This window comes from Strix aluco, chromosome 6 (assembly GCF_031877795.1).
Source record: "Strix aluco isolate bStrAlu1 chromosome 6, bStrAlu1.hap1, whole genome shotgun sequence".
NCBI classification, from domain to species: Eukaryota; Metazoa; Chordata; class Aves; order Strigiformes; family Strigidae; genus Strix; species Strix aluco.
Genome location: NC_133936.1, coordinates 41,024,739 through 41,051,811, shown reverse-complemented (window position 1 = coordinate 41,051,811; position 27,073 = coordinate 41,024,739). Strand labels below are relative to the sequence as shown.

The 27,073-nt window shown below is 41.8% G+C and overlaps 1 protein-coding gene across 10 annotated transcripts in view; it reads right to left on the bottom strand.

The window, feature by feature from the left end:
- The window catches only part of UBE2F (ubiquitin conjugating enzyme E2 F (putative)), an 88,245-nt gene that overhangs the window by 10,940 nt on the left and 50,232 nt on the right, over positions 1-27,073 (bottom strand). For 2 of the 10 annotated variants that reach the window (XM_074829770.1, XM_074829761.1), the window contains exons 8-10: positions 24,427-24,459; positions 22,037-22,099; positions 12,331-12,545 (exon numbers count right to left, since the gene is read on the bottom strand). In XM_074829770.1, the coding sequence (XP_074685871.1) occupies positions 12,420-12,545; positions 22,037-22,099; positions 24,427-24,459 (222 nt within the window). In that variant the 3' untranslated portion in view covers positions 12,331-12,419. Of the gene's footprint in view, positions 1-1,279; positions 1,319-9,470; positions 9,604-12,314; positions 12,546-18,198; positions 18,337-22,036; positions 22,100-24,426; positions 24,460-27,073 lie in introns of those variants that run through there. The other 8 variants (XM_074829766.1, XM_074829765.1, XR_012623871.1 and 5 more) reach the window with 7 other exon arrangements.

Below are 27,073 nucleotides of genomic sequence, written 5' to 3'. Positions count from 1 at the left end.
AATTACAAGCGCAGAGGAAATGGGAGCTGCCTGGGTCTGGCAAGAGGGTTTTTGCAAGTCATACTCTACTCAAGTCAAACGATGTCCGAACAAACCTGACCAGGCACGTGAGGCACATGGGGGAACTCAGCTCAAAGAGGTCCGACTCCTTGTTTGCATTCCACAACCCTCCTGTATGTTCCACTTTAAAGCCGTGCATTTTTCTAAAGAATGAAAAGCAAAAGCTTTCCATTTAAGCCACTTAATTGCCTAAAGCATGTAAAACAAAAGCTTTAAAACATCTGCATTTCTTCCACACTTCTATCATTACCTCAGCAAGTCAAACCATCTGCAAAAGCTTAATCAACTTTGCTGAACCTGAAAGAGGCTCCATCCCTAATCAAAGTGTTATGAAAGATGGATAATGGTTTCTATAAATACTTTTAGCATTAGAAAAGTAATGTTTTTCCTATTTACATCTGTTAGCACAATTAGCAGCTGTGCTGTTGCTCATTTGCACATGCCATTTAATGTACTTTATGCTCACTGGGAAAAGGCTTCAAAGGCTGTAACACAGACACGGAACATAAAATGAGGAGGCAATCCAAGAAAAACCCCAGTGCAGTTCTCCAAATGCAGGAATATTGCAGAAAAACAAATATGTATTCTACTGTGGCTGCACAATTTCCGTGAGAACACCAAACAAGGTGGCTGGGTGTGCAGAGGAAGTGAAGGATTTACTGCAATAAATACGGGGATAAATAAATGCAATGAGTCACAGGGAGAATTCTTATGAAAAGATGTTTTTGGGCTGGCACGGTACTGTTGTTCTTAATAATACAGTTAAGCTGTAATCAAAGAGTAATAAAAACCCCACAACAAAAATTAAACAGCTTCCAAAAAAACCACATCAAGTTTGAAAGCCTTGTGGGGCTAAATTCTTTCCCGGAGTGGTAAAAGCTTGAAAAGCTAAGGTTAGCCACTAACGCAGCAGATCAAGTTCTTCCCTTGAGAAGCTCCTTCTGCCGCTTACCAACTCCTGAACTGTCAATGTGGCATCCGCAGGCACTTGTCCTGGCTGGAGACCCGTGGTCTGAAACAAACCACTTGAAGAGGATTTCAGGACAACGAAAATGCTGGGGCTCTAGCTCTGACACACACACTGACTGTCTGTTACTGCCCTGCTGATGTCTTCAGGTGTCACAGCGACACGCGCACATCCCCATCGGCAGCGTGAAATCAAATCCGTGCATGGAGCAGCTGACGTCTGAGCGGTGGCAGCGTACGTCAGGAAAGCGAGGCTGCAAGTTCTGGATCAGTTACGAGTACTTTGGGATTCCTTACAAATACGGGAAAAAAAAGGTTTGCTTACACAAGAGATGACAGGCTTGTCTGGCCAAAGGTGAATATATACTTCAATTCCTCAGATACACTCTGTGGGTGCATTTAATTAGAACAATTCTTCAGCATTTCATAACCCCTTTTGGAAGAAATCAGTAAATAGATACTTGATTCGGTATCCAGGAATAACTGTGAGTTGATTTGACTTGCAGGTGGTTAAAAAAAACCCTCACACTTTAATCACGTCACAGTTTTGTACTGTTAGAAATAAAAAGCAGTGTTCTTGAAAATGTTCAGAACCACCTATTTCCTATTAGGAAGAGAGATTTCAGGATGTCAAGGTCTGGTGCAGGACTATCAATTTAAACAGGAGAATGAGGTTAAGTGGAAAACCTCGTACTAGACAATGGACAAAGACAGATCTCAGTCCAAGAGAAGCTCAAACATGAGTAAGTAAAACAGCACAGCCAGGATGAGACTACACTAATTTAAGCAACACATTGACCCAAACATTCTACAATGCAAAAAACGTAAAAAATGAGGGCCTGACAAAGCCAGCTTGAAGCAAACATAATGAGAGCAAGATCTGGGCATGTCTCCCTTTGTCAGCTCTAATGATATCCCTGTCTTGACACGTACTAAACAGCCTTTCCGTTGTCTACCCTTCCTTGAGCTAAGAGCCAACTGCATCAACCGAGTTGTTGACAAAGTCCAGCACTGACCAAGTTGAAGATGAAAACATATTAATTTGCATCCTAAATTCTTGGACCTAGATCACAAATCAAAGCCTGAGGAGTTCCTGGAGGCCCAGATCCATCCTGGTAGCTCTTTCTGAGCCTTTCTAGAGGAGCAGTGGGAGAAAATGCACACAGATTGGGTCAAAGGAATGGAGATGACTGTCCTGGGTGGAGAAATCTGCCGCGTGTTTGCAGTACAAAAGGTAGCACTGAAAAGAAAGGCGAGGTCAGCACTCCAGTCTGGAACACTGCAAGTCTTTCAGAGACCATTTGTAATGATCCTGCAAAGCTCATCATACTTTTAGTATGATAAATCAGTGTTACAAGCTCTGGGACAACCAGCTGAGATCCCTGGTAAAAGAAACACACCAAGAACAAACAAAATGCTTACGAGAGAAAGGTAGGAAGGAGGTCAAGTTCTAGCTTACCTCTCTCTTCATGAATCTCTTTTGCAAAGATTAATTGGATCATCCCGTAGTAAGAACTGTCTGGAGAGCTGTCTTGAAATCTGACATACCTTAACTGGAGATGAAGCATCAGGAAACCCAGCAAAGACCAAGGGATTCCTGAAGTACCACACCACATTTGGCAAAATATTTCTTACACTAATGAGTTTTAAAATTATCTTACTGTTTCTATGGGCATAGAAGTTAGCTGTATCACCTCAAACTCTTTTCTGCCATAGCCCTAGATCCCACAGCAAACCCTTGGAAACTTTCTTTTTCACTATAATTTCTTGCCAAGAAAGACTGTGACCTCACAAACTTCACATCAGAATAATTCCAAGATCACATGGAAGAGAGAAGGAGAAATCCAGTTTACAGACAAATTGAAAATGACTAAAAATGGTAAGAGGTTATCCAATGAGATGTTCAGACATTATAAAAAGAATAGCAGAATGCATGCAAGCAAAGCAGCTGGTATGATACAGTACACAATTTTACAATGGGTTTTACAACGCCACTCTGTCTGTAAACCCTGAGAATTAATAATGCAAGATGAAGAAGCAGTAGCTTCAAAGCCTTGACCACAATTACTTCTTAAGCAATCTTAACAGCATATATCTTCCTATTGTTGGAGTAAGAACCAGCAGCACTGAAAATGAAAAAATGAGAGTTGTGCAAAAATACCCTAAAAATTAATGTATACAGTAGTCTGATTACTAATTACTTCAAGTGTGGCTGAATACAGAAGAGGAAAAAAGACAAATGCAAGTAAGAATATGCAGATCTCGTGATCAGCATGAAGTAGCGGAACTCCCCATGGTGTTTGAATAGCTTGTGGGTAGTTCTCTTTATCAGAATAAAGCCTCACTAAGTGTGCAAGAGTCTATGTGCAACCCACACATTTTAACCATACAGCTAGGGAATATCTAGCACAATCAAGAAAGGGCTTTAAAAGACACATTCAGCAAGCAAAGATAGCAAAATCTGACTGCTTACAGATTTGCAGACTAGCATTACTACTCTCCTCCCACCCCCAGTATAGCTCTTCCTTGATACTCTTTACCACCTCCTCTCTCCCAGCAAGAGCTGCAGTTCCCTCACCCTCCTGCAGCCCTCTTGGGCTGCACCCGGGTCTCCTCAGCACCAGCGGAGGGGAAGACAACACACATGGTCTGCTCCGAGCTGTGCATGCCCACGCAGGCCTGACGGCAGCCCCACGGGGTGGCTCCTGGCTGAGCTCGCGTGGCAGAGTTTCCTGGTGGCTCACTCACAGACCATGCTCTCTTTGCTGCTACTGACAGTTTTTGTGACAGTTAGGGGAACTGGATGTAACGACACCGCTGCTGTTAAATCTGATGGAACTTTATCTGTGTGTTTAAAAGCTACGGGGACTGAAGGGGAGGCTGGGATGAGGGAAGGGGACAGATAGATGGCATCACTGCATAGCCCTTATTCCTTCACAAAAAACGACTAAAAAGCAAAGCAATTGCTAAAGGTTCACTTCAGTGAAGCTCCAAGACAAACTGATTAAGTATAGGCTAGATCAATGGACAGTGGATAAGTGGACGGAACCAGCTGAACTGCTGGGCTCGGGGGATTGTGATCAGTGGCACAAAGTCCTAGTGGAGTACTCAAGGGGTTGATAGTGGGGCCAAAACTGTTTAACCTCTTCATTAATGGCCCGGATGAAGGGCCAGTTTGCTGACACTATAAAACTGGGAGGCGTGGCTGACACACCAGATAGGTGTGCTGCCATTCAGAAGGACCTCAACAGGCTGGAAAATTGGACAGAGCAGAACCTCATGAAGTTCAACAAGGGGAAATGCAAAGTCTTGCCGTGAATAACGCCATCCACCAGTACATGCTGGGGGCTGGCAAGCAGCTTTGTCCAGAAGGACCTTGGAGTTCTGGTGGTCACCAAGCTGACCATGAACCACCAAAGACAACCACTAGCATCCTGGGCTGTACTATGAAGAGCACTGGCAGCAGGTTAAGGGAGGTGTTCCCTTCACTCCACTCCGGCCTGATGAGACACATCTGGAGTGCTGTGCCAGTTACAGGCTCCCCAGGACTAGAGAGACAGGGACTTGCTAGGGTGAGCCTAGAAAGGGCCACAAAGTTGATTAATGGATTGGAGCATCTGTCATAGGAGGAGAGACTGACTGGGACCATTCAGTCTGGAGGAGAGAAGGCTTGGGGGGACCGTAATGGGTATAAATACCTGATGGGAGGCTGCAAAGAAGACAGAGCCAGACTATCCTCAGTGGTGCAGTGATAGAGGCAATGGGAACAAATTGAAATACAGGATATGTCTTTTAAACATTAGAAGAAGGTTTTTTACTGTAAGGGTGGTAGAACATGGGAACAGGTTGCCCAGAGAAGCTGTGGAGTCTCTGTCCTTGGAGATCCTCAAAATCTGACTATATGTGGTCCTGGGCAACCTGCTCCAGCTGACTCTACCACAAGCACAAGGGCAGGACTAGACCCTGCCCAGAGCTCCCTGCCAACCTCAGCGACTTCGTGATTCTGTGAAATACCTTCTGAAAATGTCTCAAGGATGAAGTGCTAGAAAACCTGCAGTTACAGAACAAACAGCCCTCCTAATGTGATTCAGAATCACTTTGCTCGGTTATGCTGGGCATAAGCAAGAAAGAACAAATAATGTTCCTATCAAGACCTTTAACTTGCAGTTACATTAAAAACACAAGCTTATTTTCATGTAACGTGCCAGCTGCCTAGCAAAGTCTTCCACTGTCTCCTTACTCAATTTCATCATTATCCATCATTTTATATTTCTTCAAATTATTCTGCTGCTGCTACAAGAATATTAGACTGACAGACTCCAAAACAATATCCAACTTTCATCGGAGAAGCAAAAGGATAGAAAACAGAAATCCTTCAAAAATGATAGCGGCACTGAGGTTGACACATCTATCCATACCATAGTGATGCACCAAGCATAGGAACATTTTGTTAAAAGTATAATTTTTAGCCTTGAGGAACGGAGGAGGAAAGTGTCGGGCTTGTCAACTCAGTAATTCCTTTACTCTCAGCTCCACAGAAACTCTTTTGTTCTACACCTAATTACTATTATCTCATATTCCAGTATGTTCAGGACCAGATTGTTTAACTTATAATATATGGATGGATTCCCCTCCTTCCCCTACCCAATTACAGTTCTACAGTCTAGGAAACTTTAATCAAAAAATTACTTTAAACCTGAAGTGCCCTGCAGTTCTGTATCTCTCCCCACTTACAATAATTTACATTAATCATGTTAAATTGATTGCTTCTAATGATCAAGGCAAAAACTTTCTTTTCCTCTTCACCTATTTTCGTAGCTATCTGTACCGTATTGCCTTGTTCAGGAAATTATCCTCCTGATGGCAGCCTTTATTTTTATTTTTAAAAAGATGGCCACAGATTTTAATCACACACAAGAGAGAATTTCCTTTCAGCCAAGGAATTATAGCTGGGACTGCCTGTAGAATATAGTAATTATATCAGGGATGAGTAACCACTCACCATAAGGATGAGTGAATGGTGTGGAGCCACTGTCAAGCCATTAAGAGCAACTCTCCTCTCAGCAGCACAAGGAGAACAGTTTCAAAAAGCCAGGTGAAACCTCTTTTTGTCAGTGTTACACAGTGCTAAAGAGGGGCTCCTCAAGGGGGAATGGCTATCTGAACCAATTCAGACACTAGAGTTACTTACTGTTAAGGACTCACTCTTAAGACTCGCACTGATTTCCTTGCCAAATTTCTCTACTGTTTATCACAAACATGATTGTAAAGTTGAAGTTTCTAAGACGTAAGAAAGAAAACCCCTAGGACAAGAGTCTCAGCGGTGATTGCAGTCAGTGCAGCACAGTGCTCATTTAAACCCCAGTCCAAACTCAGGTCTGAAAACCCAAAAAAGGATTTCTTTTGCAAGCAGATAGAAAATGCAGAATGTCAGGCTTAAGATTACAAAATTGGTTGCTTTTTCCTTTGTGCATTTTAGCTTATGTATATAAGGGGAACCTTTGACACATATAAGAAGGGCAGCACAGCAGACAAAAGTGGTCTGTGTCTTTACTCCTTCAAAAACGAACTTGTCAGAGCAGAGATAAAATAGGTGAGAAAGGTTGTCTGTGTAGGAAAATTATAGCAAGACTGAGACGCATTCAAGTCAAAATTAAGGACAGGGTAAGAAACAGAATGCAATTTAAATGCCAGGATGAAGAGGATCCAAATGAATGCCCAGACCCCCACTGCTTATCCTACACGGGGTGAATCATTTCCCTCTCTACTTTACTACGTTCCCACCAGCACAGTAGCAAAAAAAACGTGATGAGCCCTCCAACGGTGTGCTTTGTTTCCACAGATGAAATGCCCTGAATAAGAGCTAGGCATTAGATCTCAAATTTAACTTATAGTTAATTGGCTCAAATTGACTTGGAGCCAACTGAGAATCTATGGCGCTTGCTACCTCAGCAGCGAGAGGAGGAAACTGTGTCCTCTTACCATAATAACACGTCCTCATCTACTTCAGGGCTCTGGCAATTTGTATAACTTTAAGTCCCATCTACAAGAAACTATGCTCAAAATTGCCATGCTGGATGATCAAATTACATTCGTAGACATCAGATCCTGTTCCGTTCACACAAAAATAAGTGTCAAACATCTATAAATTCTACTGTAAACCACATTAACCAGCTTCATGATACTGAAAGTAAAAAAAAAACCCCGTTTTTCTTTAAATCTATTTCTTCAGTTTATTATTAAAGGTATCAAAATGAAATCACTTTACAATTGCTACTAATCATTATGAGGAAAATCAAGACAAGGTGAAAAGCTTGGCTTGACTGCAGACAATGGAGAAAAAAACAAATCTGCATTAATTTTCATTTGCAATGAAGCAAATAAGAGTCTTAAACCAAAGGACCATCTCTGTTGTTGTCTGTTCAATCTTTCAGGGCTTTCTACCTATTTAAGCTTTGCAGACAGACATCTGCGAATTTTCAGACAATATGAAATAAACAGAATATTCAAAATATGTCTAAACCTGGTTTGCTGCCTCTTCCTCCTATTAAATGTAATTCCTATTTATTTTTCAAGAGGGATTTCAAGCTCATGGGTTCATAGGCTCAATGATGCTAAAGAATCAAAAGCAGCTGTTGTTTTCCACAAGCACTGTAAGTACTTTGGAAGTTATACAGGACTTATTTTCAGTTGAGTGATATGCTAATACCCCAGCAGTGCGAGAGCAGTGCTCCACTGCAGTACTACAGGAAACTCAGCTACCTACAGCTACAGCAGTTGTTAGGTATCTTGTCCCTATAGACTTCACTGCTGATGAGTATGTACCCCATCAGGTCCTTCTGGTCAGCAGCACCATTAAAAGTTGCTTCTGTTGTCACAGCCAAATAAAACACAGTAAAAGCAATTGCCCAGTCCTCCAGGATAAATAGCTGTAAACTAATCACAAAATTAGAGTGCCTGACCAGAAGCTGACATAGTGGAGAGTACTATGTAATCAGAGAAGAAGTCATGTAATAACCAGCATCCTTACGATATCCTCAGATGAGGAAATCCAGTGGGATGATTGATTAAAGGGCTCTGGAGAGACATGGCTGTTAAATTGTTCCTATGAAACTCATAGAAAACCTGATTTTTTTCCAGTGCTAAAAACCAGTACAAATTCTGCTGCAATCAATGTCAACGTTAACATCTGCTGACTCCACGAGAAAGGGCTGGCACACGACTGCATATGTGTAAGAATGGCAGCTATGGTCAATCCATACATTCAACAGAAGGCTGTGGGCTCAAAAGTAGTAAATTATTTGTAACTTCAGCTGAGTAATGAAATATATTACATGGAAAATAATTTGCAGGTTACATGGGAAATGTTTTACTATTGAAATAAATATTGAAACACTTTACTATTGAAATAAAGCTCTTTCAAGACACCAGAAAAAAATATTCTGGCTTTATAGATTTTGTTACTGAATATTCACACTACTGACAAGGTAGTCAGTACATGATGACAGGCTGAAATTTTCAGATAGTTTCCTCCTAAGTCTGCCAACACGGGGCTGGAATCCATAGAAAAGACCCACTTCCTGACAACACTTCATTTGGCAGCTGTAACCAACCCACTTCTCTCCTTTTATTTTGCCAAAATGAACGCAAGGCTAAACAAGGTAATATTTGAAGTCAGCACCAGCATGGTGCTGGAAAGAGATTCCAGAAAAATCTGTTTGTTGCTGATCTATCACTTTCTTATGCCAGGTCATCAAATGAAATTTCAGACTATTTTGACAAATATTCAGTGTGCTATCCTCCCTTGACTGACATGTATGCAAACTTGGCTTCGTAGCTAAGAACACAAACAAGCAAGATGCTGTCAGATGTTATCCCTTCACGCTGTGTCGAGTGAGCCATCAGTCACCCAAAAGCGCTGGCAGAGGCTTATGCTGTGGGTGCAGAAGAGTGGCAACTAAGGAATCACTGCCTTTAATCAAGAAACAGCCAGTATCACCAGGTACTGTACACAAGCTGGAAGATGTTTTTCTTGACTCCATTTTTTGATGTGTTCACACCAAAAGTCTCCTGTGTTGCTTCTGCATGACAGGTGTGCCCTCATCTGTCTCTCAAGTCATTTTAGAGCAGGAAACTACTCTGTCTCAATAAATTACAAAATAAATCGGATTAACTCAGAAATTCAAGCAAGCAGTGCAGAGCTGTCAGTCATGAATTTGAGGTTTACTGACAAGCACGCAGCAGAAAAGCCGGTAATGTGACATGCCGGATCTCATAACTCTCTGCACAATTAGCAAAATACCAGGATACCTACATGGCGTTGGAGCTGGATATTATATTACATCCTCCCAGTAACAGCAAAGTTACATTTTGTTTTCATCTCCATTCATTTATGCAAGATTACATTAGGGTATGTTAACCCAGCATGTCACTAACAGCTTGCGATCCCTCTCCATACTGCGATCAGCCTTTGTTCTTGCACACAGGAGACAGGAATGAACGATAGATAATCTGTATTCACACTTCATTACACCCCTGGGTCTTGCAGGAATAGTTAATACATTTTCATGTGCTGTGCTGAAACAGAGAAAGGACAGTTAGCTAATGCTATTTTGTGGAATAGCCGCTACAAGATCAATGCAAAACTGAAGACCCATCCTGAAAAACTCTAAATGGTCTCAATTCTTTTTTAATTGAAGAAGAAACTGAGGGCACCCAGAACTTTGCACATTTAGATGCACAGTATGACTTACTTGTGTTTTCCAAGCTACCACCAAGTATCCAACTCCAATCTGATCCTTCTGCCCTGCCAATAATTGATAAAGATGCTTTCCCAATATTCTGAAGAGGCTGTCAAATAACGCTTTGATCGTCTACATTCTCCATTTGGTTGGCTTGACAGACGAAAGCAGTGTCTTTTTTATTAAAACATGTTCAGCTTTCAATTTGTTATACCGTTACTGGCCAGGATTTAGGGAACAAACTTTGAAAATGATACAAGAATGTGCCCATTTTTTAACCCCTTAAAAATAATTTTGTAAAACTTCAAAGCATCTAACAGTTGGATGTTTTCAGTGAGGGACTACAGGACACAGCCTGGCATTCAACTAAGAGAAAGACAAGCAAGACACATCTTGGAAGATGGACTCTAATGTATTCTGAGCTGCACAGGTAAGAGTGTAAAGCTAGGGGGAGGGAGGATCACAAACTGTACTGACCTTTAAATCTTCACTTATGTCCCACAGGTAAGAAAAAGCCTGTGCAGTATTAAGAGAGGCAATAGTTGTGAACTCTGAACTCTGAGCCCTCCACTTGCAAACACACATGCTATAGTGATAATTTCTAGATTGGAAAGAGAGTCATTGTAAATGCTTTCTTCTAAACATGAGTACCTAGTCAGATGTTTCCACAACACCTAGTGGGCTTCACTTAGACCATGTATGCAGGAAACACCACTTAGTGAAAAAGCAGAGAGCGCAACACAGAATAGAAGAGCTACCAAGAAACACGAGTGCCTCTTTGGCCAAGCTGCAAACTCAAAAATTTCTGCTTTAATCAAAAGCATTTCCACCCAACAGAACTGTCAAGGTTATTACAATGAAGTGTAAAAGATCATTTAGTGAAAAGGCTCTTCAGTAAAGTCTGGTAGAAGGGACTGAAGAGCGTCCCACATCAAACAAAGAAGGGCCATGATGTCCAGTTAGATCTACTGCTTCCCCGTGGCAACTCTTCCAGTTGCTGTGGTGGGGAAGAACACTGCCAGCTCTGGGGAAGCTTTGACTCAGAGGAGCATCTCTTCTGTTCCCTGCGACTTGAAGCCTCAGGGAAGTGGTGCAAAGGAAAACCAGTCAGACATCGGTATGCTACCTTCAGAAACAGGCCAAGCAAAAGTTTTCCTTCTCTACTGTGTAATGTGGCAATGCAAGTCACTTTTGCATGCTCCATTACTTCTCCCCACCATGTCCCCCTGCAGTGATACAGGCAGGGTGCAGCTCAGAAACTGCTCCTCATCACTTATGAGCACTTAGCACAACCAGCCCCATGCATGGTTGCTCCTCTAGCACCAGCTCAAACACATTACATTTTTTTAAAGACCACCTGAAATGAACTTCAAGTAAATGTTTTCAAAATAATTTCTCCGTTCTAAGGCTAATTTTTCAGCTGTCTTGAGCCATCGCTAAACTTTAGGCATCTGAAGTTAAAAAATGAAAACACTAATGAAAATAGTAATACTAATGATTCTTCAAATATCATTAGCACTGTTTGGATACAAAATTTCGTAGAGATACGTTTGGGAAACTGGAAAAGTTTAACAAAGTCTATGGCTATGATGGGAAACTGGTGGCAAGAGCAACAAGTTTGACAGAATGGGGCTAAAAATAATGCATTAATGAATTAAATGAGCATTATTTTTAAAAAATTCCTTGGGGAAGGCATTAGAAAAAGCAGTTTGCCGTTAAAGAACTTTGGAGTGCATTGCCTGGACCCAATCCAGTAAAGAAACAAGCATTCAAATAGAAACAGGATATAAACTTGGGTAATAGAGAGCTGGTATTTGACTTTTGACCTACCCATATGCTTTTGACTACTCTGCAAAATCAAACCATTTCAACTGTTTTCAGTTTCTTCAAGGAACACTACCGATCAAAGGAACACAGCTATTTCACATAATTCATAATTATCTGGAAAATAAAATGCTTGATTAGAGGTCTTTCTAGTGCTTTTTACCACAAATAATGTCTCCTCTGAAATGTACAGTGTCAAGATGCAGCGTCCATGGACCACGACGTTTTATTTATTATATCTTATATAAGTGTTTTATATTGAAATGTCTTTTACAGAACCTTGGATAATTTTGGTGAGTCCTATCCAAACAAACTGTTCTGCACCCAAATTCACTAACAGTCACTATAGATCAGTGGATAATATTTCTAATTCTCAGCAGATTTACTTCAAGATACTTAACTGTTAACAATTAAATCCAGCGAGCAGAAAACCTAGCGAAGAACATCCACAGGAAAGCTTCCAGCCACACAAACCCAATTAACTCAAAGTTGGAAGAAATGTTCTTGCAGGTCATTCAGTCTCCATTTACAACGAGGTGAACCGAGCCAAATGCTTCCAGAAAGAAAAGTTAATGCAATATATGATGCATTCCTTGCAATGGTCACAGTACCTCTGTCTTGGGCCCTGCAGCCTAAGTCTCGAAGAACGAAGCCACTCTGTCCTCCAGTTCTACATAAAGCCAAAGACAAAACCCAAAAAAGCAGAGTCTAGGCAGTTTGGAGGTAAGGAAAAAAACCCAACTTATTTATTAGAATCCTCCTGCAGATGCTCCATCCATTTCCACACAGATGTTAGCTAGTGTCTCAGCTGAAGGGTAATAGTTCACATTACTCAGTTGTTTCAATAAGCAAAGGTGTTGATCTGCATTGAAGATGCTGATCTGTAAAGGAGCCTGCGCTGGCTGGCAGCCACTGCCAGCTGTTCTTTCTGCTTCTGTGAAGTTTGGGATGGTTCTGGAGAAGTGACAAGGGAAAAGACCTGATCTCATCTGAACAGGAAGAATCACTGCAGGAGCTAAGCAAGCTAAGTACTGAAATGTATACTCAAATGCCTTTGATATTAAAACAATAACAAAAAAAGAGCAGGTATGACAGAGAAACAGAGAAGTTCCTGTAAGATCAGTTAAATTAATTACTTTAAACCAGAAGGCCTGAGGAAGAAATACAGATAATGAATTCTTTTTTTCCAAACTTGCAAGTTTTAATTTTATTTTGCGTTACTGTTTGTCTGCTTAGAGGATCCAACACACCTGTGACATGCTAGCATTTATATCATGCTTTTCATCAAATTCATCAAATAACATTTCAAACAGACTAATCTTCTGACATATGAAATTACATTAATAGAAGAAAACTAACTTCAAAGTGATCAATGACAAGAGATCAAGAAGAATCCAAATCTGAAGACACTATTTAGTTTCAAATACATTTCTTTAGCTACACAGAGAAATGGATTTTCAAGGTAGACTTAAATCTAAATGTAATTACACCTTTATTATCTATAAGGACAGAAATAAAAAGCCAGGAGGATAAAAGTACAGCTGGCCATAACATTATTTTGGAAGAGCCTTTAGAAGGATCAAATCTGAAATGATACACAGGCAGTGAGCTCTGGGTCTTTTTAACTGTCTGAAGGCATTATCAGTCTGAGGACAAAATTACTCTAAACTTCAGCAGAGATGAAAGATCCCAAATCTGCCAGCTTCTGTATTTAGCACCCCACAGGGTAGCTCAGAAAGGAAAGCACAGGGCTCCCAGTCTGCGTGGCAGATTGGTTTATAGCGTTTGATAAAACCTGAGGTGAGACAGAAGAACAGCAATCCCTTTCCACTTTGAGAACGTGCTTCACAAGCCAGATTTAGTAGTTTCCAATGTAAAAAAAAAAAAAAACCAAACCAAAAAAAACCCAAACAAACAACCCACAAGCAAAAAAAAACCAGCGAGGATGAAATCACTCTTGGTGAAAAAGAAGTTTTACAATTTCAAGTTGTTGCTGGTTCTTGGTGGCTCCAGAACTAAAGAGGCTTTGCAGGGCAACAACGGTTTTTGATGCAGAGGGACAATTTTTGGGGAAATTCAACTTACTATATTTCCAAAGGGATGCCTAAAGACCTTCTACAGACATATCTGCATTTGTTTCTTACTTATGGTTGTTACTTAGAGGCAGACCTCTTGCTGACAACTTCCTCTTTCAAGTACTTACCTGTTTTCAGAAGATACATTAATGTCCTCTCCAGAATTTGGCCCAGGCACTGACATTTTGTCAGGTGCTGCTGGTTCTTGCCCAGTTGCCCAAGGAAGGGTTTGAGAAATTAAGATTATTCTATGAAAATCCTAAACTGTTTGCTATTTAAGGACTCAAAAAAAATGCATACAATTATGAAAGACTAGAAAAGCTCTTCAGTGAAATATGTAGTCGGCAACTGTTCCTAATTATCAATGGAATTTCTAATGGAATTAGATTAGTGCTCTCACTTGTAAAGACAAGAAGACAGTCTTAAGTAATTCAAGGAAAATGTTCATCCCAGAAGACTCATTAGAACCACCTCCAAAGACTGCAAGCAATTGAGGAGAGACTTTTTTTTAAGCCTGGTTTCCTAAGGAACTGAGGCTATGTAGGGCAATTAAAATCCTAAGAGGAAACCTTAAGAGGCAGCTTCAGACTCTGTAACATCATGAACATTACAAACCCATCTCCACAGAAACAATCCTGAAATAAAAACCTTCTTTATTACTGAGAGAAGCCTTTAATAAATTTTAAAAAAAGCAAAAGCCAAGCAGTAATGTATTTTCTTGTGTTAAAAAAAACCAGAAAAAAGATTCAATAGCTGTGCAAGTGACACAAGGAAAAATCTGCCTCCACATCCCTCCTCCCCAATAGCTTCTGGCCTCACATATCACTGGTGCTGGCACTGACTGTGTGAGTTATCTGAGGGTGCAGTTTATGAAAATGTTGCATTATCCCAGGTGAAATGAGGCTGCAATACTGTTCCTGGTGTCTTCTGGAGAATTTTTGCTAGTGTGGTAGTATTGCTGTGGTGAGGAATCAGAATGACATGATTTGAGCAGGACTAGAAACAGCAACTGTAAGGACGATCTATTAAAAACTAAAGACCATAAGAACTGCAAACTGCAAAGGCTACAGCCATAAGCACTTCATGAACTGACCAGTCTCGTGTTTAACTGCAGTATGCTATATACAAATTTAAAAACTCTCCTGAATTTTTCCCTTAATATTCTTACAAATGTACAACTCCCCTCCCTCAGAATAAAACACAATGTCTACAAACAACATCGTAACAGCGTATAAAGCTACCTGAAGAGAGATAGACTACAAGTTTAGTCAGTGACAACCAGAGGTGCTAAAATTCAGCAGCTATAGTTAAAATCCATGCTTTCTAAAACCTGGGCCAGAACCAAACTCCCACATGCAAAATAATTCATCATTAAAGTATCAAAGCACAGCTACAAGCTTGCTATTGATCTAGCCATGGAAAAGGCAGGGAAACAAAACTCCCTTTGCTGACAGCAGCAGAAGGTAGGTAGGGGGGGAAAAAGGCAAAACCAAGAGGCCCTTTTACAGAGGGTCGTTGTGCTGCACGTTCTTTAAAACCAGGCAGACAACTGGGAAATACACCACCATCAGGACAGTTGGCACCTGGAGTGCCTGTTGGAAGCAGCATGCTGACCCCTCCAAATCAGGAGCAGCTGGGCATTTTCAGCAATAATTACACTGAGTCTGACAACAGCCCTCATTCCTCTGGCTGGGGCAAGCAAAGGAAGGTCACAAAAGCGTGGCATTAATGATCTTCTTTTGACACAATTGCCAGTTACCTGGAGGAAGTGAAGAGAGGTGACACACCCACTGTTCAGTGTATTCCTGCACTCTATAATTGGAAATATAGGTCACTGCTCCCCAAGGAGGATGCAAATAAAATCAGCTCACTGAATTAAGGAAAAATTTTGTGTTTAAGATGGATCCTTGGCAAACACACACTTACTCTGATTAGATTTCTCAGCTTTGACACTTCAGAGCTGCTGGTAAAAGCACCATGAAAGAAGTCATGCTAGATTTTCAGAAGGGGGAAAAAACTCCCTCCCAGAGTGCTATCTTACCCTTTCAGAGTGACACAGCAGGAAGCGTTTCCATGTGCTGCATACTGACAGTTGAGTTTCATTGAGAAGATGGAAAGATCATGCAGGAAAATAACACCGGGTGACGTTACTCAGCTTCTCCTATTAACTCAAGACCACATGGATGAACAAGTAAATGAGTGTTTGCTAATCTGCAGGATGACAAAAATTGCTTTAGCCTTTTAAAATGCACCAAATATGACACTCTTAGTCATATAGTTTAGTTTTAGGTAGTTCTGCCAGGAGCAGGGAGTTGAACTCGATGATTCTTAGGGGTCCCTTCCAACTTGAGATTCTAAATATAACAGGCGAATACAAAGCATTAGTATTCTTGACATGGCAGGCCCAGGTGAGGAAGAAAGCTGAGGAATATGCAGAAAAACATTTCTACTTTAAGCCACGTGAATAGTGTAATGAATTTTCCTGTTTTGTACTGCACATATGGCTTTGAAATGTTTTTTGGCAAAGACAAACACTACTAGGAAATACAAGGGCTTTTGAGGAATCCAGGGAATTGCAATGTCCTGAGGTAGTATCTCAAAACCACTGTGACAGATGTACGTACAGAAAACATTTTCTAGATTTCAGCTAACAAATAGCAGACACAGCACCCACAGCACCTCTGGCTAAGGAATACACAAGTCCTGAACTACTAAGCTGATTTGGTTTTGTATTACAAGTTACAGCCCTATTCTTTCAGTATTCAGCCTACCCGGCTGCCACAGAAAGCAATCAATAGAGCTCTATTTGTTCACTGTACAGAACACCAAATTCTACAATTCCTAGCACATAATTTTTAACTGAGTAGTCATTAAAGCTTAAGCACTTGCTCATTGCTTAGGAATCCATGGAATCGATTCAATTGACAATTAACGGCTCTGGTCATCCACATAATTACTGACAGGCTGACTTGTCTGCTAAATCCAAAGCAGTTCCAGCTAACTAACTAGTAAGCAGTTCTTTAAATTCAACAAGAAAACTCATACTACCAAACTGGTGAGATTGTATCAGTGTGAGAAGAGCGAATGTTGGGAAACACCTTGCTTAGTTTACATAGAGACTTCAATCATCTTTTTATTCTGATTTACGGAGCGCTAAACCAAGAGAGGATGGTTGCTTACCTTCCAGTAATTGTGACCTAACTGCAGTGCAATGTGGGCACCGGGAATATTCCAAAAAGTAACACTACAAAAATAAACAATGCAAACTTTCCCTAAGCTGGAAACAATTATGAGTTAAATGAAGCCAGAGGGGGTAAAAAAAAAAAAAAAAAAAGAAAAAAAAAGAGTGAAAGGAAACTGTAATGTTATCTGGATGCTTTATGAAATGCTGAAAGCCACAGTCAACAAGCTTGCAAGAAGGTTTCAGTTTAAAAACTGGCTGAGTCTGGAAGCTGGCACCAGATCTACAGAAATAGTCACTAAAGAGGATGCAGTCAACATGCCAGAGGGCAAATCCACCCTCCCGAGGGACCTGCGTGGGCTGGGGGAAAGGCCAACAGTAACCTCAGGAGGCCCAGAACGGCCAAATGTGAAGCCCTGCTGCTGGGACACACTCAGCCCCTGCACAAGGACAGGCTCAGATGCTGGGCTGGGGACAGCTCTGCTGGGAAGGCCTTAGCGTGAGGAGAGGCTGAGGGAACAGGGCTTCTTGGTGGAGAGGACAAAGCTTTGGGGGGACCTAAAAGCAGCCCCCCGGTACTGAAAAGGAGGTTTCTGAGAAGACAAAGCCTTCTCGGAGGTGCACAATGAGAACATGAGATAGAGCTCATAAGCTGAAAGGGGAGACATGTGACTGTGTATATGGAAAAAGGTTATCATGTAGGTAACTAAGCTTTGGAGCATCTAACATCACTTGATGACGATCATAGATAAACTCATGATTGGCCGAACTGAAGCCTTACAAAATTGATCACAATGACGAGGAAGTCACTTGAACAGTACAACCTAATGCAGACAAATACAGGGGTCCTATCTCTGCAAATCAATTAAAAGTCACACAAGGTGGCAGACAGCATCCTCTGTCACTGAAAAGGTCTTTTGATGAAAATAACAGATTACAACACAGGTCTCTACATCACTTCTGTAGCTGGTAAGAAGGTAGTTTCTGGATAGATAAGCAGAGGCCTAGCGAGGCTGAATACTGAGATAATCTTTGTCTAGCATTTGTGAAAACAGACGTTGACTCTGCTGAAATTTGTTGTACAGCCTTCCAAAAGTTACAGACATCTTGCAAAGTGTGTGGGGAAGAACTGTAGAATTACCAAAGCTGCATAAACAATCACATGTAAAATAACTCACGTAAAAGTGACTTGATGATCACTGGCTGAAGGAAGCTGGAAAGAAAGAAGTTCAGTAACTGACAGCTCCTTCCTCAAGCTGAAGGAGACTCCCAAGGGCTGGAAGCTGAAGCTGCACTAACTCAGATCTCAGATAAGACACAGTTTTTTAAAGCAATTAATTGAACAACTTACCTCTGAATTTTGTACGATTCTTACATCTCAGAACTGAAAAGCTACAACTAGTTGCTCAGGTATAAGCCGTAGATTTAATGTAAAAATGAAGAGGTCCCTTATTCAGGAAGAGATAATAACGGCTGCTTCTAGCCTGATCTGTAACACAAACATTCATAGCACAACTGTTTTCCAAGAATCAATAATAAGGATTTGATATCTATGACATGAATTCTTCCAGCATCTGCAAGGCAGCAGTCCTTTTTGATGACTTAATACCAGCCTACGGAACTGAACAAACTCCAGTCTCACATTTTCAATAACCAGAGGCAGGCTTCAGATTAGCTCTTAACCTCTCAGGCAGCCACACTTAGCCTGGAATGTCAGCAAAGGGATCCCAGGATTTCAAATCTGAAATGACCTCAGTGAAATACTGAGTCATCTCCTCCAGGAGAAGCACAGAGGACAGCTAGAGGTGCATTTGTTTTGGCTGTTACAAGCCATATACTCCCACACTGTCAAATGACCAAAGGCATTCTCTTATAGTATGTCAGACATGGATGTTTGTATACAAAACTATTTGCATACAGATATATTTGCACATCTGATTACAGGTTGTGCACGTGGGCATATATATTGCATATACGCTGTTTGTATAACTGCATTACACACATAAAAATGTCTCAGGGAAAATACATTAGCATTCTCGTATTAATCATATCGTGCACTGCAAGTATTTTCTTAAGAGACAGGACAGGACCACAGCAGTTTGACTTCACAACAAAGTGCTTATACGCTACATGACATCTATGCCCAAGTGAGACAAAAACTAACTCACACTGCAACTGCATCCTTTGAGGCTAATTGTAAAAGCAGCCATTTCTCTCCCTTGCATAATTTATTCTCTCTAGACAGGCATCACTAGTTTTGTCTTGATGTTGCTGTAAAACATACTATGGAAAATCTGCCACTACCTGGTGCTGTCATTATCAATTAAGTACCTAAATTAAATTCAGATAAGCTCCAAAAAAATATACATAGCAGAATATGAATTTTACAGATGCCTGTGAGGAGACTACTTAAGAGTTTACTAAGTAAAAACATATTTTTCATTTAGAACGCTACCAAAAAATCCATTCAATTTCCCTTTCAATTCTTCCACAGCTGCTGTTATCTGAAAAAAAAAAGAGACCACCAACCACCTTCCATGCTATTAGTGTAGCAGTACATATTTTGAGTGCTCACCTCTCCGTCCTTGAGGGAGGTGTGTTTTTAAAGCAGGTAGCATTCTTCCTTTCTGTGGATTCCCAAGATTTCCAATTTCTGAATGAGGTTGAGAGATGCAGGATAGTGATTACTTAGCATTTCATCACTCTTTGGGAAGACGACATTACTGTCTGGCTGGTCTGAGGTCTAACAATTTACTCAAAGCACTGGTAAGGCTCGCCTATCACAGCCTCAGCACATCCGACAAGACTCTACTAGTACCACCGGAGCATCTCTCCTTACAAAAACCTACCCAGACACCAGCCAAACTGCTTCCCCTCTGGCAGTTAGAAGCAATCAAGTGCCAAATTCCACACTCAGCAATAGGTGTGTAGCCTCACCATTCCCAAAGAGCTACAAATTTCCCTGGCAAGGTATTAGAGAATAATTCAGTCTAACAATGCAAACAAAGAAAATGATTCAGCCTGCTACCTTCACTATGCTGGTTTTGTTTCTCGGGCTGTATCCCCTCCGTGACTACTTTCAGTGTTTTATGGCTTGGAAGGCTTCCTGGCACTTTTTGCCAAAATGATATAACCAAACCATTAAAAAAAAATCCTCTTCCAGAGTAGGTGTCTACTACATTTTCCTCACCTTAGGCTTACAGTCTCGACCCAGCCCTGCAAAGACTGACAAATACCAGAATAGCTACAAGATCTCATTAAACAAGAAAATAGTTAGAACTTGCAATCCTCATGTTTCCTCTTGAAAAAAATGAGATAAATTAGGTGCACTGCCTGACTGTATTTTCAATGAACTATTCAAATCAACATTTACCTGGAAACTTTCTTCAATCTTTAAGGTTAACTTCAACAAAAGTATCAGAAGATGTATTTGGTTTGCATGGCAAGGTTTTGGTAGCAGGGAGGCTACAGGGGTGGCTTCTGTGGGAAGCTACTAGAAGCTTCCTCTGTGTCTGACAGAGCCGATGCCAGCTGCCTCCAAGACAGACCCACCACCAGCCAAGGCCGAGCCCACCAGCGATGGTGGTAGCACCTCTGCAATGACATATTTAAGAAGGGGGGAAAAAGCCTGCAGCAGAAGAGAGGAGTGAGAAAATGCAAGAGAAACAACTCTGCAGCCACCAAGGTTAGTGAAGAAGGAGGGGAAGGAGGTGCAGAGCTTCCCCTGGAAGACCATGGTGAGGCAGGCTGTCCCCCTGCACCCATGGAGGTCCACGGAGGGGCAGAGACCCACCTGCAGCCCATGGAGGACCCCACGCCAGAGCAGGGGGATGCCCAAAGGAGGCTGTGACCCCGTGGGAAGCCCACACTGGAGCAGTCTGTACCTGAAGGGCTGTACCCTGTTGGAGGGACCCATGCTGGAGCAGTTTGTGAAGAACTGCAGCCCCATGGGAAGACTGTCTCCCATGGGAGGGACCCCACGCTGGAGCAGGGGAGGAGTGTGAGGAGTCCTCCCCATGAGGAGGAAGGAGCGGCAGAGACAATGGGTGATGAACTGACTGCAACCCCCATTCCCCATCCCCCTGTGCCACTAGTGGGGAGGAGGGGGAGGAGGCAGAGAAATTGGGAGTACAGTTAAGCCCAGGAAGAAGGGAGGGGTGGGAGGGGAGGTGTTTTTAAGATATGGTTTTATTTCTCATTATTCTACTCTGATTTGATTGGTAATAAATGAAATTGACTTTTTTCCCCCCAAGTCAAGCCTGTTTTGCCCATGATGGTAATTGCTGAGTGATCTCCCTGCCCTTATCTCAACCCACAAGCCTTTTGTTATATTTTGTCTGCCCTGTCCAGCTGAGGAGCGGGAGTGATAGAACAGCTTTGGTGGGCACCTGGCATCCAGCCAGTGTCAACCCACCACAGAAGAATTTAATTAAAACAAGAGATGCTGAACATGCCACATGTAACTTTTATATGCTTGAGGTATGCATCTATATAATGTAACACAACTTCATCTATATAACATGACAGAGCTTTGGAGATCCACACAATAGAGAAGTTAGTACATTGTTCCCCTCTACCTCCATGCTCCATCTCAGTTGAGAGGTACATCCTACAGATGTTCACCAGGCCATGAATCAAGACCATGTTTTGCTGTGCTCCATCCATAATATGCACAGAACAAACAGGATCAGTAAAAAGAAAATTAAATTTGCACTCCTGTCTTTTAAACACACCCAGATTTCTCCTGGCTTAATAAAAGCATGCAACACGTAGGAGTTGCGAAGAAAAAAGTTGCATTTTGAAAGAGGCAGAAAAGGATGAGATCTTTTGGCAGGCCTTTTAAGGTAAAAGCTACTCAGATAACTGCACCAAACCAATTCACCATCATTTGCTGCACGGAACATGTATAACTTCAGGGAAAATCTCGGAAACAAGAAGGAAAAGATCATCTGTTTTGGGGCTATGACTACGTTATGGTCAACAATTCTGGCGGTGAATAACGCTACTGCGTTGAGTTTACTTTCCCAGATAAAGCATAGTTTGTTTGAATAACTGGTTGCTGATACAATGAGTCACTCGACTGCCTGAAGTACCAGCTTGAATACTTTAAAAGGACTGACTGGGAATCGCCGAGTACAGTAAGTATATTTGTTTAGGAACAACATGCTTTAAATAAACCGCTGACTCACCTTGTCACGCAAATGATGCTCTGCAGCCTCAATATTCAAAGGATCGTCAAAATTCAAAAGATCCTGGAAAAGAAACAGAGAACATTATAGAGTTCCCACTCACTGCATCATACAAGGAATCCAAAGCCCTAATGAACAACATAATGAAATAAAGCAAACAAGACCAGCAAGTGTAGTGCCATTTTCTCACTAACCCGATAGGTATCCCTGCCAAAGGTAGATGCAAATGAGTTTGATGATTGCAAACCAAATCACAAGTCAATTAAAGAACAGCAGCAGCAAGGCATTCAACCCTGTCTGGTGGAACGCCACACACAGCCCTGTGACACTTCTCTCTGGCAGTGAAGCATTTCTATTTGAAAACCGAGACAGTTTTAAATCAAATTTTGAAGGAACATTCAAAATTTCAGAAGGCACAATTCCTGTTGGTTTTTGTTCAAGGGTAAAATAAATCCTTAAAAAAACCCCTGCAAACAGCCTGGTGATAAAGCAGGAAGAGCTTCCTTAATACCAACTCCATAGCAAAGCAATTTAATTCTCTCTGTGAAGAAACAACATAACCTGGAGTCTGACAGACAGGAAAGTTTTAGTGCAATGGGACAAACAGGGCCGAGAGGAAAGGGAGGGCAAAGACCCCAGGAGCTAAGGGCACATGGGGCCAGGGAGCAGAAATAATCAAAATAAATCTCAGGTCTGTCAGTTTAACCTCAATGAATACTAACTTTGGAAGAAGAAAGGGTCCAAGGTTAAAACCAAAAGAAAGCAAGATGCTGATAAAAGAGAAATTATCATTAAAAATAACACTGAATCACAAAACCCCCTACCCTCCCTGCAGCCCAGATTACTTTCCCCAGTTTAAGGTTAGCCTGTGACAGCAGTGAAATGTCATCATTTCACAAGTGTGAAAGGCTCGTGTCACACTGACTCGTTTTCAAGCAACAAACCTCCCATTTCATTCAAACCAGGAAACCAGTCCACCTCATTTTCACTCATTTTCTTCAAGAAACCCCCAAAAGAATCTGCAAGGCCAGTGCAATCCAATGCCAGCTTTTCAAAGCCTAAGTATTTATAAGCAGCTGGGTGTGACGGAAACCCAAGAGGCAAGCTGGGAAGCATGGCTTTTACCGGCCATGACAAATCCCCGTGGTCTCTGATGCGTGACCATCGCTCTTTGCAGCTGTTTGCCCAACAGATTATTTTTATGTGCAGTTCTGCCTCTGAAGGCACTTCTTTGTACCTCCAGTGGATTTTGCTTTCTTCCACTTACTTAGCATGCAGTGGGAGACTAACTGTGAAATGCAATTACTCTTTGTTGAAAAGGCAAATGCTCTCCAATCTTCTAAATCAATTTACCAAAGAAGTTGTCGAAATAAATCAAGTCTGTGGATGCCAGGAAAGTTAGGACATTGTAGCCAGTCACTGGCTTGGTCTACGCTAGAGGTTTCAGAAACGCACCATGATCCTGGTGATAGTGCTGGGAGCACAGTCACTGCTCTGCCCCTCCTCCTGCAGGTAGCAGTGAAAGGAATTGCCAGCCCCAGCCTTTTTCAGAGAGAGCAGAGCCCACAGCAATGCTCCTTATCCAAAGCTTTTCACAGCCTCCTCTGTACACCCTGGAGTGCCTGGGGTAGTGTTCTCCAGAGCTGATGACAAATGTGGTGACCAACTTCGTGTCTTTACTTTGCTTTCTCTTGACCTTCCTACCCAGCAGTAATGGCTGTAGGAGGGGACCATAATCCTGGACTCCCTAAAAAAGGCAGCTTTTGTACAGTAAAGACTCAGCCTCTCTCTGCTTTTAGCGCAGAAGTGGCTGTCGCATCCTGCCTGCCTCTTGCAGCTTCCTCCCCTCTCCTCCATTTTCAAGATGCTCCTGCAGTTACAAGGTACGGGTTTCTTGCTCCTGTCAATCTAAGGAAAAGGGGGAAAATGCAGTTCCTGAACAAAATCATATCATTTCTGTAACAAGTCAGGGTTTATGCAAATACCACGGGTGGGCACTGAGGCCCTTGAACAAGAATGTAAGTGTTCAAAACAGGAATGAGACTGCAGGGCAGTCATTAATTCCTAAATACAATTTTTAAAAAACGTTAACACCAACACAATTCCCTCTCAGAGCAACATGAATTTCTATTTTCTGCAAACCAGTGGAAGGAAGATCCCAAGTAACCTGTTACCAAAAAAGTAAAAACAATGTACGAAAAAGCTGGCCGTATGATTCTTGCGGTAATACAAACAAAAGCACAAACTGATTTCATACTTGTACAACACCCACTGAAGCCAAAGGAAATAATGACCTTAAGAGGCAACAGATGGGGTTCACATTAGGTGATGCTGAAACCAAACCAGGCAGGAAAAAGGAAAGTGGGTATGTAAAATATTCATTTACTTACAGTAAATAAAGAGTTTAACCCCCAGACAACATCCTGCAAAGGAAAAGCACAGTCAGTTAGGCATGCACTTCAGGTGTTTCGAACACGTTCACATACTTTATTTTTCTATTAATCCATGAAATTACTGAAAATCAAATCTAGATTAAAAGTGATGTTTTGCTAATTTAAATCAGAATATTGAAAAAGCTTTCCCATTTCATGGATCCATGATATTCAGAAGTCACCAAAAAACAAATACTGCATATTCAAATACAAGTTCAGATCTTTCTGTGTGTACAGGAGTCTTATTCCTGTTGCTTCTTTGCTCAGGAAGAGGAATAATAGTTAGTATATGCCACCAACTGACTGCATTGCTTAGTTCAAAGGGTGGGTATAAAACTTAATTCAGCAATCCATTCTTAAAATTAAAAAGGTCTCAGCCAAATATTTGAAACTGTGTCAAAATATCACAGAAAAGATTTAGGTGTAGTATGAATATGGAGAAACACCATTCTTATATGAGGATATGTCTGCAATCATCTTACTGCCTTTAAATGTCTGTTTTAATCACAGCTGAATAGACAGGGTTTGCAATTCCTGCAAACAGGAAGCTTCAGGGCAATATGCCTCCAAATGGTGTCATCAAACACAGCTTATTTTGGGGTGGGCATCTCCAAAAGGGTTCTACTAGCACTGACCTCAGAGCCCACATCCTCCATTTACAACCTTCAAAGATTAAGATCCAGCTATTACAGAAGGAGACCTAAAAGGTTCACCTACCACCAACTTTGAGGCTAAGTTTTTCTACCCAGAGGAAACATCATTTTCTTCAGTAGAAGAACAACTAAACTACCTACTGCAAAATCCCACTGAAGTCAGCACTGGAGCTCACACCTACCAGACAATTAAGTAAAATCAGCATTGCACCTCTTTGCCCTTACAGCCTGCTAGCACTTGACTGCCTACCCATGAAAACCACACTGCCTGACTTCTACTAGTGGGACAAGCACCGCACATTGATTGTTTCATGGCTAAAATGTACATTTTACAATAAAGATAAAGCCTCAAAGTAAGAAGTTCCTCTCCATGGCAAAGAACTTCAATAAACAAGCATATTTCAGCCTGTTTCCTGTTCTGGGCCCTCCGCTGAGAGTGGTGGACCACAGAAATCCATATCCCTTAAGAATGCTATCCAATTATGCCCTAATGAAAAAGACACGATGTCAGCATTATCCAGACAGCAGCCTCTCACGATCCAATTTTCTTTTGATCTTGCACAAACAACCTGCTCAGTTTATCTGCTTTTAATAACGTGAATCTGCCCAGCAAAGCTGATGTTGTCAGACAGCGTTTTCAGTTTCAGCATATTCTCCTAATGGAGCTTCTGAAACCATCAGGTGTGGCAAAGACAGCAACTCTTTCAAATGTACTCATCATCTTCAATGGCAGCACAGACACATAAACTGCAAAAAAGGATACACCCGAGACACCCAAGAATTACAGTTACCCACACATTTTAAGACTATAGTGCTGAGCAGTCATCCCCACTCCCAAATAACCATCCTGTCAGTTCCTCGGGAAGCATGGGAAAATGAACTATTTCAAATAACAGATGAAAGTCATCATTTTAAGCTTTAAGTTCTGTGCTTGTTCAACTAGAACTACTGTCACAGAAACTGGGCATAGCAGAGGTTAGCAAAACATGGTATTAAGGAAACCTGTATTAAGCAATGCTGGGGATAAAGTAGTTGTACAGTGCAGTGGTGCTAGAGAAAAAATAAGCCGAAGTCACAGATTAAAGGAGGATTTCAGTGGCGTGGAGAGCCTGGAGAGTAGGAACAGGCATGAACGTCTCAGCTTCCATTTCACTCCCCTGCATTCAGGCACGAGAGGGTGCGCAGCACAGTGCAGGCTGCCACGGCGTCACCGCTCTCGGGGTCTGCTCCGCTGAGGAGCCCCTGCGTACGCTGCCCCGGCGTGGATGCAGCCCGAGGACTGACTGAGGCAGGGTGTGCGACCAGGGACAGCTGAGCGTGCCTCTGCCTCCAGCCAGCCGCTCTGCTCCAGCGGATGCTCTGACCCCTGAAGGTCAGGAGCCCCTTCCCCTGCTGCCCTCAAAGGCCGTATTGTCCTTCAGGGAGGCAGAGAGTAAGTCTTGGGAGTGATAAGAATTTCTTGTGTCCGATTTTAACCCACTATGTGTTTCCCACAACCTTTGATAATGGGACCTTACTAAAGCACAGTAATTTGCTTTCTGCCACTTGAAGAAGCAGGAATAAATTAACTTTTTAAGGGTCATCTTTCATCTATACCATGTGACAGCAGACTGCTGCCGGAGAATGTGATGCAGAATTACAATACTGAGTGCTAAAAAATACTCTAAAGAGGTATGAGGAGCTCACACTAGCACACTGGGGTCTGTCCATTTCTAAAACCCGCCTGAACACCAAAATGGCATTTGCAGGGTTGCAAACTGTTCACAGCTGTTCAACCACTTACCAGCATGGCTAAAAAGAAACCAAAGAGAAACTCAGTCACACTGATTCTGAAATCCTGAAGAGTTCACCTTCTCTTTACATTTAGCCGTGCTGAAGCCCCCAGTCTCCCAGAGCCTCCCCACCAGGACACTTGCAGATTGTCTCTCCAGACAAAACAACTTCTGCTTCAA